The sequence below is a fragment of the Lynx rufus genome, unplaced genomic scaffold (genome assembly GCF_022079265.1).
Source record: "Lynx rufus isolate CCGP_SWC_20201006 ecotype Redwood Valley unplaced genomic scaffold, mLynRuf1.p SCAF_3, whole genome shotgun sequence".
In the NCBI taxonomy this organism is placed as follows: domain Eukaryota; kingdom Metazoa; phylum Chordata; class Mammalia; order Carnivora; family Felidae; genus Lynx; species Lynx rufus.
Genome location: NW_025814845.1, coordinates 97,976,293 through 97,989,695, shown reverse-complemented (window position 1 = coordinate 97,989,695; position 13,403 = coordinate 97,976,293). Strand labels below are relative to the sequence as shown.

Genomic DNA, 13,403 nt, shown 5'->3' with positions numbered 1-13,403 from the left:
TGGACTATGGCCATAATTTGATGATTGTCTAGGATTTGGAAGAGAGGTGAGAAAGCCCGGATTGGTCATACCAACTCTGTCACTTTCAGTTTGCTTACTTGTAAAACAGAAGGAGAAGGTGGTATATGGGTGAGATTCTCTTCCAAGCCTAATGCTCTAAGTAGAATGTCACCTCTATGAGGACATGGGTTTCTATCTGTCTTGTGCTCTGCTGGGTCTTCATTGCCCAGAACAATCACTGATATATGAGAGACTCAGAGATTATTTTTTGATAAAAATATTTTTTGTTGGATGAATGACTGAGTCAAGTAAATTTTTGAAAAGAACACTGGGGAGACTTCTCCACTGGCTCCTGTATGTATTAAATTCGCATTTTCTTGGTGAAATAAGGTTTTGGCTTAGGTTATACCTGGTCTAGGGGCCCTGTCATTATGATAGTGGCATTCCATGGATGGGAGAGAAGGACAGCTAAAAACTGTAGAGTCTGTTCCTTTCTTCCCTTGCATTTTTAGCTTCCATCCTGAGTGTCCCCTGGAATTGAGAATAAGGAAGTGTATTGAGATTGATGTATGGCCTCAGTAAGTGTCTGGGGCAGCTGCTAATTGAAGAAGAAATTGCTCACTGTGGCAATGATCAGTTGCCCCTGAATTGACCAGCTGTCACATTCCACACTGTTCACTCAGTGAGAGTCAAGTCTTGCCCTTTGCATTCCTAAAAGAACACTTGACCCTGTGAGGACATAATATCCATTTATGCTGTGCAAAGTGCCAGTAAAATAGAAAACAGAAGTTTCTTTGTGCTTCAAAAAAAAAAATAGCATAGAGTACTGCCATTTGAGGATCCAGGTAGCCAGCAGGTAGGCAGAGTGATTGGGCTTTCTGATGTGGAAACTAATACTTTTAAGGGGCTTTGCCTCTCAGATATGAGGTCTGACACATACTTGCCATAAAGGCGATCATTCGAAACTGACATTTAAAAAGCCTATGGTTAGCCGTTACTTGGCTTGAAGACAATGAGCTAATTTGTTTAAAGGGGCAGTAGATGACCGAAGAAGGAAATCAACACAAGGAGGGCAGAAGGTGCTAGTTTTGCTTAGGATCCTTGAATTTCAGAGAATTAAACTCTTTTTGGTCTTTTACTGAATTATGTGATCTTGGACAAATGCTACGCTTTTTCTCCTATTTTTACCTGTTTTTTTTTTTTTTAAATCAGTGCTGTTTTTAAAATGTCATACATCTGGGGATGGAGGCACATGTATATATTAGATATATGTTCTTGGTCTAATAACTCTTTGAAGAACATGCCTGTGTTTTTAATACCAGTTATATTTAATTAATTGTCTCTTAAATTAACCTCAATATCTGAATCTGTAAAATTATTAGTAAGAGAAGTAATTGGTTACCAGAAAGGTTGAAAAATTCATCATTGGAAATCCTTATTCCATGACATTGCCTAAAAGTAAATATCTTGTTTAATATTAGAGGGAAAAAAAATTGTGGGTCAGGGGAATTCAATATAGTAAAGATCTGGTGTTGAGGGAATACAAAGTAGGCTTTAAAGCCTATAAACAAGATTTCTGGTCTGTTGGCCAGACTGTACAGATGCAGAAGAATACCCCTCCACAATTCTGCAAACAAGTAGAAGATAAAATTTTACCAAAAACAAGTTTACAAATTACAGATGCGCTTAAGAAAGGGAAAACCCACAGGTGTCAGACACAGAGGGGAACCCAAGATAAGAAACGTGAGCATGGAGTCCTGGCCAGATGGGCTCACGAGGATCTGAGATTCAGGATAGTGACAAATGTCCAGGGGTAGCATCCGCAGGCTATGGAATGCATACACTCTGCAGGAATAGCATGAAGGGGCAGGGAGGGGAAGCCTAGATGAGTGATGGTTTCATTCATGAAAATGGGCCTGGCAAACTCCACCAGCAGACAGGAGAAGCCTCAAGGAAGCTTGTCTCCTGCCTGCTGCTGTGAGAGAAAGAAGAGGCACCTGTGAACCATGAGAACATGAGCCTGTGCTCTACACAGGTATGGAGTTCACGTTCACACTCCCAAGGCAGTGCCAAGACAAACAGGAAGTCACTGGGCACAGATGCTTCATGACTCAGGGAAGGTGGGACTCCTGTGGAAAACAGCCCTTGCTAAAGATGGACTCTCAGGCAAAGAGATGAAGGACTTGGTATTTATAAGAGAAGGAGGAGGAGGAGGAATAGACATATTTGAAAAATGAATCTGATAGAAATTCCAGAATGGAAAATAGTTATTGAACCATGTGAACACTCTTGTGTTGGTTGAAAATTGTGAATAATGACTGATAGTATGGTTTCAAGGACACTGTTGTTTTAACTACCGAGAAAACTTTTCAGCCCATGGTTAGAAAAATGTTTATCATATAAACAGTTCTGAGTATCAAACGTGCGGATTGAAACTGAGGTTGAAATTGGCATACAAATTTTAATACAGGAAGAGCTGAAGGGATCATCTCCAAGTGCACCGAAGAAGCCTTGTTTGAAGTTCTCTTCTACTTAAATGAAGTTGCCGCAGGCACACTGGGAACAGGCCATGCTTTGATCCTGCTTCTCTGGTAGAGGTTGATGCTCACTCACCGACCCACTTCGAAAATATTTACCCCCTGCCCCTCCCAGCTCTCGCCTACCACCCCAGGTCAGTCTGCAGATCACTGACCAGGTTGAGGATTATCTGTAGCCTGCAGCCTTGGACCATAATGAGCTCATTAGCCCACACCGGCTTTGTTCTCATTCTCAAGAGACTCTAGTGATCTAAACTGACCAATGTTATCATTTTTACTGGTCTTGATTTCAGAAAATACATTATGCCACTGATTTGCCTCTTTTAAGACTAGGAAATTAACTGTTCTCTCACTGTCAATTTATGGTGACATCATGATCGACTAAGATGTTAATACAGTTTGGTGACCATTTAATAAACAACTAGCTTTTTGTGTCTTTCTATTTTTGAATGAGTGGGAACTTTCTAGCTTGAGTACATTGCCTCACACAGCTCCACATGCATGTAGTGCATTACTGCATCCTTTTTTATACTGCGTAATCATCTGAGAAGGTTTGCCTAAGACTCTTTGTATCTGTTTGTAAACTTCCCTTCCTTAAAATGAAGATTTAAAATTTAAGTCTTTCTTTTATAAAGCCGTTTACTAAAGACAAATGAAAACTCAGATGTTATCATGTCTGAGAAACTGCCTCTTTACCCATATTATGTGCCCCCTTCTGTACTCATAGCAGTCTGTGGGCATCTGTATCATTGAACTGATCACACCGTCCTATGTGCCTTAAGTGTATGTTTGTGCATCACCCGATCTTGACCCAGAGCTCCTTCAGAGTAGTCTTTCTCCCCACTGTTGTCTCTCCTCAGTACAGAGTAGACACCTCAGTAGTTGAAATAACCAGGCTGTACTGATCGCACTGTGTATTAGACCCCAGTGACCCTCAAGTGGCTCCTGTCAGTTACACTCAGGTGAACATGCTAATCTGCAATCCAGACATTTTTGACCATAGACATAAGTTTTTGTGTTCATTTAGTCATTGAGATTGGAGCATCTGAACATCTGTTAGCCATTTTCAAGAGCTAAAGGGTACACACAAAAAAAGGGAGAGTTGAACTAAAGACAACAAAAAGGTACAGGACAATTGGAGAATTCTGCTTTTTTTTTTTTTTTTTTTTTTTTTTAAACATCCCTTTACTCTGTCATGGGTCATGGAGGAAGGGTGTTGAGAAGATCAGAAAACTACATCAAATAAAAATGCATTTCCCCTTCCTTGTTCTGCTCTCCTAGCCAAGAATTTTATATCGTTTTTTAGAGCTAAGGGACCAGAAGGAGCTGAGGAAAAAAGGGTGAGCCACACACACAAAACCAAGGGCTTTATTTTTCTAAAGTGTAACCATTTAGGGGATAATAGCTGTTCCACTGATATTAAATCACACAAGGAAGGAGAAAGTAGAATTCATAAGAGGAAGGAGGAAAAAAACAAAAGGTAAGTTTTGAAGGTCTTTAAAAGACTAAAGCAATTATTCAGACTGAATTTGGAACTAAACAGGTAAGTAAAATACACTTTCAAGCAGAAGGAAGAGAAGGTTCTTAAAGTGTTGCTACACCTTTTGTGGAAACTTAAGACATATTCCCAGAGTTTGAGCTCAGTCTTAAGATACAGTTTACCTTTGATTCATTGGAAGTAAGACTCAGCCTGTTAATTCCTGTGTTGGGTTTTCAAGAAAACCTCTTTTCCCAAAAATAAGCCTATTGGGGGTAAAACAATTTTTAAGGTCAGAAGTTTCAAAGGAAGTTGGACTACACCCCTACATTAGAAATTATTTTTCACCCTAATTGGCCACTGGATCCTGTATCATTTTTAGTAAAAGACCGTGTTTAACTAAACCATTTGAAATATTATATTTAAAGCTAATATAACATGTTCATTTTATCACACATTTAATTTGGATGTGACAGAAATTTACAGTTTATTTTTCATCCAAAAATCTTGAAAAATATTCACTTAAAATGTGATGGCCAACAATATTTCCCACAATGCAGAGTGAAGTCACAGAATCAAATATGGTGGGACCCAAAAAGCTGACAACATTCGAATTCTTATTAGACAAGACAGGGGCACCTGGGTAACTCTGTCAGTTAAGTGTCCAACTCTTAACTTCTGCTCAGGTTATGATCTCATTATCGTGGAATGGAGCCCCACATTGGCTCACTCACGCTGAGCATGGAGCCTGCTTGGGATTCTCTCTCCCTTTCTCTGTGCCACTCTCCCGGCTTGCATTCTCTCTCTTTCCCTCTCTCTGTCTCTCTCAAAATAGATAAATAAACATTTAAAATATATAAATTTAAAAAAAAAGGATGTAGCAAATGATACAGAACTAGCTCAAAGCTGAGGGGTTTTGTTTTGGTTTCAAAGTTTGTTGCTATTTTAAAGCACACGTAGGGGCGCCTAGGTGGCTTGGTCGGTTAAGCGTTCGCCTTGAGCTCAGGTCATGATCTCACAGTCCGTGAGTTCGAGCCCCGCGTCGGGCTCTGTGCTGACAGCTCAGAGCCTGGAGCCTGTTTCAGATTCTGTGTCTCCCTTTCTTTCTGCCCCTCCCCTGTTCATGCTGTCTCTCTCTGTCTCAAAAATAAACGTTAAAAAAAAAGAAAAAGCACACGTAGAAATCCCTCCATAAACACATTTCGGTGAATTTATACCAGTAATTTCAGTCAGTGAAATTGCCACTTTTTTGTCCTTATACCAGGTTGTTGGTGTAGCCCAGGCCATCAACAAGAGATCGGGAAATGGTGGGACATTCACTGAAAAAGATGAAAAGGTACCAAAACTTATGTCTGCTGTGATGTCAGTGTAGGAAGATGTTTTCTGTTTTTAGTGTATATAGACTTAGCTATTGCTGAAATTGTTGATCACAAAAAAATCACGGTTCAAAATGATCTGAAATGTTCAAAAGTGTCTCTTTCCTACGGCTAACTACAGTGCTGACTTTGAGGTCCTAGGGGTAGTCAGTCCTCAGAAACCCCCAACTACCTCCTCACTGTGTCACCAAGTCCCCTGCCCTCCAAGGGCTGTGTGCATGTTGGGGCCATACAGAGGGTGACACGGTATTTTAACTATCTCATTTACCTTTCATCACTGCTATAAATAAATTCAACGCTGAGTAAAAACCCCTGAAGCTCCAAGTTCAGAACTCCAGGTCAGCTAAAAATTGGAATTGCCTCCTGGGGAAGCAAATTTCAGAATGTTTTATAAGCTTTGCACACAGACGGTGGGGCGCCAAGGTGTGAATTCAGGCTGGATGATGTGAATTTAGCTTCAGAAAGAGCGGCAGTCAGCATTATTTTATTACTCTTCCCATCCAACTCTGAAGGAATACATTCCATGCACCACATCGACATGCTTCCCGTTTAAGGACGGAAGCCCCTAAACCTGTTTATAACTTCATTCTGTCAGTAGGTTTTATTATTTCTCTTCCTGAATATGTAATTATATGTATATCGTGGAGCCTACTGAATTCTTCTTATTCAAGACTGTCGCTATTTATGTCCCTCCCCTGAAAATTAGTAGGAACGTTTGGAAGACATTCAAACAAGACAGAGTTATTTTTGTCTCCATGGTGTAGGCCGTACTGGCACTTATGTTGGTCCCCATGTTTTAATTTCTTCAGAACATAGCAAGTACCTTTTAAAATCAGTGTAATAGACATCTAGTCTCCTATTCTGTTAATGACACCTGAGAATATTTGGTGGGAAACATGGTTCTAGAATGGCTTTATATTTATATTTCATCATTTTCCCATTAAGGTAATCCCTTCTTGAAAGAGTTGCATTCGTAGGCTGTATTATCTCTGGGCAAAATAAGTATAATTGTAAATAAAGTATGCCATGGACAGACTTGTTTTAGTCAATAATTAATATAATTGTGAGCATACCACTATAAAATAGTGTACTGTGGATGACGATCCGTGTTAAAAAACATACTGAAGCTAATATTTTATACAACATATGGGACTGTTTCTGCCAGTATTCTCCCAATAAGTATGTTAGCTTTCATTAGCCCCAGTAATAAGTTACAGGCTATTTATATGGTCTCAGCACAGATCCAGCTCTTAATATCATTCAGAGACAACACCAAATTTTGCATAGGGTGAATTTCAGTTTCAAATGGCATAAAGAGATCTGTGTCCTACTCCCTCCCGTTTTCTCCTTGGTAATTTGTAACTAGTGTATGACTTTAGGAGATGGTGTTAATACTAGTCATCTACTTACTGTACCAGTTAGCTAACACTTGCTCTGCATCAGTTCCTAATTCTGTGCAGAATTAACATGGACCCTTTGGGCTTTCTAATATTTATTTCAGCTATAAATACTTTGGGATGCCTTCTGTGTTTCAGACAATATAATAAGACAGTTTTGTAGACAGTTCTTAATTTGGCTGTTGTCTTCCCTGTTTTCTAGGACTTTGCTGCCTATTTGGCATTTTGTGGTATTGTTCTTCATAATGCTCAACTCTATGAGACTTCACTGCTGGAGAACAAGAGAAATCAGGCAAGTCTGATTACTAAAGAGAGCGTATAGGAATTCTTTTTTTAAAAAATTGTTAAATTTTTATCCAGGCAAAATATGTGTATGATTAAAAATCCACTTAATATTTTAGCTGTATCTTCTAATAATTTTTTTCCATTTCCTGTATTCCATGCTCTGTTGCTTTATCACTGTTAGAAAATATTCATTAACTTAAAAGAGTTATTTTAATCAAAACTTATTTGATTTACATCACTCTGTACTTGCCATTATCCTGTTCCACTAGTATCATTACATCTGTTTTAAGTTACTGGATGGGTTGCATTCATAATGTTAGATACGGCTTTTAGTTCTTGCCCTATCAACTAGAGACATCATCTGTTGATTCTATGCTTTGTGAAATGAGGATCTTAGCATCCCTCATCTTTCCTTCCCAACTGCCATGACTTGCCTCTGCTTTTCTCATCAGACCTTTTTCTGTTGCCCACATTGATAACATATATGTTGTTCTACAACCATCATTAACTTTTAGTAAGCTTTAGTTTAATTCTCAAGTTGTGATTTAAAATAAAGTGTTTATAAGTACTGTGACTATGTAAATATTCATATTACATTTGTTACACAACTTTCAGTTTTTCATGATGTTTCTGAATCCCATTCCTTTTTTTCCCCTTGAACTTTTCCCCTGAGTGTAGAGTAGCCCTCATGTTGTTAGTTTTCCCCCCATATTCCCCATTATTTAGGCATACTGTTGAGTTCTTTTCCTTGGAGATCTCAAAGTTGAGGTTTTCCACCATTTCTGTTCCAAGCTGCACTATATCTCCCCTGCCTGCTGTATAGGTGTCATCATAGAATTTTCCTTCACTGCTTTCTCAGAAGGGCTCCACTGGTTGTCCACTGGATCCCATAACTCCTTCTTTCTCAGTTTATGCCCTTGTTTTATTGCAACATATTCTCAATTAATTTCTTGAGAAAGAGTATTGATCAGGTAAGTTTTCTAAGTCCTTGCAAGTTCGAAAATGCCTATTGTATCATCCTACCAGTTTGGCTGGGTATAAAATTATAAACTGAAAAATCACTTTCTCAGAATTTAGGGGTGGTGCTTTTGTCTTCTAACTAGCGTCCCTGTTGTACTGATCCTTGGCTCTGTGTAGGTGTTTTGTTTTGTTTTGTTTTTTGTCTAAGCTTTTCATATCATTTCTCTATATCTTCTTTTTACAAGTTAATTTTATAATATGACTCTTTTTCATTTGTCATACTGGTACCTGGTCATCCCTTTCCATCTGGAGGCTTAAACCCTTCCTTTCTATGTAATTCTTTTTCATTACTTCTTTGATAATTCCTCTCTCCCACCCTATATTTTCTCTTTTTAGATCTTGTGTTAATAAAGTATTGGATCTTCCATTGCCTTCACCTACAGTATCTTCCTACCTGGTCTCCCTGCTCTGTTCTTGCCACCCATTAATCTAGTCCCCATTTTTACAAACACAGATACAAGCCTGTTACTTTCTTCCTGCAGTCCATCATAGTCCAAACTGCTTCCAAAGACATACAGGGCTTTTGAGATTCCTTCTCCACTTGAGTCTGCAATCTCATCTCCCCAACTCTCCTCCTCACACTCTATAGCTTCTCTTAAAACTTGATTAAGACTTATAGTGTATGCTGCCCTCTCTCAATTTAGTTGCTTTTGACTGAAATAGTTCCCTTTCCCACTTCACCCAAATGATGCCTGCTTATCTCTCAGGGCTCAGCTAGCATAGATAGCATCTCCTCAAATTTTCTTTGACACCCTTTCTTCCTCCTCTATACACAGATATTCCGTGAGATTAGAAGACATTCTATGGAATTCAAAGGAAAGAGAAATTACCAGGAAAAAACACAAAAGGAGCTCTTCAAATTTTGTCTGTTTTGGACAGTATTAACTGTGCTATGTGAAAATGCTGATAATTGTTGATCTCAGAAGTTTGGAACAACAGCATTGACAGTGTGTTTTATGTATCAGATAGTATTCAAAATGCTTTAGAAATGTTCACTTATTTAGTGCTTACAATAATCCTATGATTTGATATTATTATTACTATTATCCCATTTTTAAGGAACTGGCCCTACATCACAAAGCTCACAGGGAGGGAAAGCAGGATTAAAAACTGATGACTCCGGTTTCAGAGTCTGTGATTGTAATCACTATACTAACTGTACTAACAATCAGTATGGAAGCTCTGGTAGTAAATAGAGACTTACATATTTAATACTTGAATGCAAACTTGGTTGCAACTTGTTAGACTATAAATAAAGAACTTATAAATTGTATAAATCATTGTATTGCTTTAATAATTACAAACAGTTACTAAATAATAAACTAAATTTTCTTGTCTAGGTGCTGCTTGACCTTGCTAGCTTAATTTTTGAAGAACAGCAATCATTAGAAGTAATTCTAAAGAAAATAGCTGCCACTATTATCTCTTTCATGCAGGTGCAGAAATGCACCATTTTCATAGTGGATGAAGATTGCTCCGTGAGTACAGAGTATGACTTCTTTATTTTTAGAAAGACAGAAACCTATGTTCCTTAAAGCACAGCTTTTAAACCTCATGTTAGCCTCACATCTCTCGCTAAAACCTAACTGTTTATTGTTTATGCAAAGCCAATCAGAGTATGAGCTGTTCTGGTTGAACAGGGGTAGAGGTGAGGTGAGAGGATGCCTTCCATGCACCATTTCACCTTTGTGTCCCTCCACTAAGTGGTTACCATGGGAATATCCGTGTGCTGCTTTTGTCAATGACTACACTACCTTGATGGAAAAATACATTGTCATTATGGTGTGCAGACCTTTTGTGGTCAGGAATAGTGGTGCCCTGGTTGCGATGAACAAGTAGACCCCCATTCTGAGTGGGTTGGGAATAAAATTTTCTTTTTATCAGAAATTGGCTAGAAACCAAAGGGCAGGCCCAATAGAGGCAATATTATTAAATGTACTTGTTAGTCCTAAATCCTTTACCAGCAATGGAAAACCACTAAACTGTTCTAATTGGCATATTTCAATCCATTGATGTGTAATGTAAAGAAACAGATGTGTGTGGAAAGATGGAGTATTCTCACCGAGTGCTGGTTGCTTCTAGACAGGCCAGTTGAATTCATGGTTAGAATCAGAGCTCCTAGCCTAAAGCAGTTTTCCTCTGTGCAGTTTCTTTCCCTTTTTACCTATGAACCACTACTTCTGGGATATATCTTTTTATGTCATTTATTTTCTTTTTCCTTTAGACCTTGAGAATAGGCTCTTCATTTGTGGGTTAGGAAAGAGAGTGGGGGTCACCACTTGTGTAGTCTGCTGTAATCCATATATGATATCTGAATTGATGGGGTTTTTGGGAAGTAGAATAATAAAAGACATATAATATTTATATTAAAATTTCAAAAATTGTTTTAGATAGTAAGACTGTACTATATGACTCAACATTTTCTGAATCATTTTGTGGTGTATGGGTGTCTAAGTCTCATTAACTGGATATCAAATGAGAATTTACTGTGGTAAGGTAGTCAGTATTCTCTTAGATACTATTTCATAGTTTCAGTCGGTTACAAAGTCTTTAATACGGAGATGATTGCAAGTAGCTATCCTTTTAAAGTTCAGGTCAGAACTCATTAATGCAGTAAGTCAATTTACAATTTTTGCTCTGTGACCTGTTCTTTAGCATTTAATTTTTGAAAGTTATACGTAGAACACTGCTTTTTTAGACAACTTAAATATCACTTTAATTAACATTCAACTCATGTGCCTACCGGTTAACATCTGCCATGGCAGCAACTGACTTGGATCATTGGTGCTTTGCAGTATAGCTCAGCAATGTGAACATTAATGTATTTTGTTCACTTTTTAAACCAACTTAATTTGTTTAGTTTGGGAATCAAGTGGCTTGATGTCCATTTATACAATAACTTTTTGTTTAAAAAGATTTCAACATGAGCAAAAATCCAAATGTAGGGAAGAAAGGACTCAGTTCTTCTCTCCCCAAATTAAACTAATGTCATTGTTTTATTTGTGTGTTTCCCTCCAATTCTTTATTCAGTTGCAAATGTAGCATGGGTATGAATATGTATTCTGTTTTTTAATGTAACTTCCAAAGTATTTCTCTGTGTTGCTAATCTTCACAATTATTTTAATGATCTCATAAAATATGTCTTTTAAAAAGATCTATCAACAGCAATCAATATATGCATAAAAGCTAAAACGTGGATTTTGAATAACTATGGAGAAAATTTGAAGCTACCATATTCATTAACACCTGGTAGAAAAACAAAAAACAAGTAGTACGCAAATGAGCGTTTTGCAAGTGAATATCAGAAACTGGTAAGAACATGGGAAGGCAACTTGAGGCTGTCAGGAACGGAGTACTTGTGTCAGTTTAGTCTAACTTGAAAAATATCACAAGTATTGTCATCTTTCCTCAGTTGCACACACTTACATGTGTGTATTTAGATAGATTTCATTACATTGTCAAACTTATTTCTCAGTCCATGTTATCCTCTGTTTTCAGGATTCTTTTTCTAGTGTGTTTCACATGGAGTGTGAAGAATTAGAAAAATCATCAGATACTTTAACAAGGTAAGGTAACTTCTCCTCTGTCTTTATCAAAAGTCCAGCTGGCCCTTGAACAACATGATTGGAACTGTGTGGGTCCACTTATACATGGACTTTTTTCAATAAATACAGTACACTACTATAAATGTATTTTCTCTTCCTTATGATTTCCTTAGTAACATTTTCTTTTCTCTAGCTTATTTTATTGTAAGAATACGGTATAAAGGGGTGCCTGGGTGGCTTGGTTGAGCACCCCACTCTTGATTTTGGCTCAGGTCACGATTCCAGGGTTGTGGGATTGAGCCCTGCATCAGGCTCTACACTGAGTGTGGAGCCTGCTTGGGATCTCTCTCTCCCTCCCTCTCTCCCTGCCCTTCTCCCACTCATGCTCACATTCAAGAGAAATAAATAAACATAAAAAGGAATACAGTATGTAATACATATAACATACAAAATGTGTGTTCATACAAAAGTTCATTAATCAATTGTATATGTTACGAGTGAGGCTTCTGGTCAAGAGTAGTTATTAAGTTTTGGGGGAGTCCAAAGTTATATGTGAAGTTTTTATTATGTGGAGTATTGGCACTCTTAACCCCCCATCGTTTAAGGGCTAACTGTATATATAATACTGGCTAAATAGTTATTTTGTGACCTGTTTAAGACATAGAAGCTATGGGATGCTTTCCCCCACCCCACCAACCAATAATTTTATTCCTGAAAATACTTTACGCTTTGATGACAAAGTTCCAGTGTTTTTTTCCCCCTACAGTTGACCTATAGGAGAATTCCCGATATAGTGAATGGTGTCAAAATTAGTATAGACCTATGTACAATATTTTTGTGGACTGACTCATTTAAGGCCCACAAGTTTATATTGCAGTTATATTTTTCATTGAATATTGGACACTCACTGGAAATTTTATAGGCTTCTGAACAAACTTCTCTTCAAGTGTGCTGTGATTTGTAACCAGCCACAGGGATTTAACTAGTAACAGAAGGAAGCCTATGATCTCTGTCACACCAATACATATACCCAAAGGCTAGAATCAAACCAGATCTCTATTGCAGCTCACGTGTTTGTCATATTTTCTGTAATTTAAAAATTTGTATTAATTTTTTGTTGTGGTTAATTATCACTTGGATAATAGAAAATATTTATAAGATTGAGGTTAGAGATATCATTGCCCCAATTTTATTTGTGCTTTTTGAAGAATTTTGGTAAGGACTTAGAATAAACTACCAAATGTTCTTTCTCAGATTCCCTTTTCCATCCTTAGTAAAAAACTGGTGTTTTTTGCTTAAGTGATAGGCTGTTCTGAGGAATACAAGTCTGCAGGGTAAAGTGACTGGAATTCTTAGGTATAGTGTTATTTTCATTGTTCATTTGTTTCAAATTATTTCACCCCCTTAAATAACTTATCTCAACTTTCTCAATGTTATTTTATCCCTAATTGTTGATGTTATATATAAAAGCTTCATATGATCATGGAAATAGAACATTGTCCTAACTTTACTATATGATACTAAAACTTTACTATTTGATATTTGATATTTTTTACTACAGTTAACCTATTAGAGATTATTTCATGTAGTGAATGGTATTGCTATTAGTAAAAGTAAAATTGTTATTAGTAAAAGTGCTATTAGCTTCAGTGACCATGAGTCCTTTGAAGATAACCTCTGTGCAAATCTAAACTATAGAACATTCTGTAAGATAACTGGCCTGGTCTCTTCAAAAAGTCAGTGTCATTGAACAAAATGGAGGGAAG

The 13,403-nt window shown here is 37.5% G+C and overlaps 1 protein-coding gene across 5 annotated transcripts in view; it reads left to right on the top strand.

Annotated features, from left to right (window-relative positions):
- Nucleotides 1–13,403, top strand: part of PDE5A (phosphodiesterase 5A) — a 138,562-nt gene that overhangs the window by 52,518 nt on the left and 72,641 nt on the right. For all 5 annotated transcript variants that reach the window (XM_047091487.1, XM_047091483.1, XM_047091486.1 and 2 more), the window contains exons 4-7: nt 5,279–5,350; nt 6,990–7,079; nt 9,433–9,570; nt 11,591–11,658. In XM_047091487.1, coding sequence (XP_046947443.1) covers nt 5,279–5,350; nt 6,990–7,079; nt 9,433–9,570; nt 11,591–11,658 — 368 coding nt within the window. The remainder of the gene's footprint in view (nt 1–5,278; nt 5,351–6,989; nt 7,080–9,432; nt 9,571–11,590; nt 11,659–13,403) is intronic.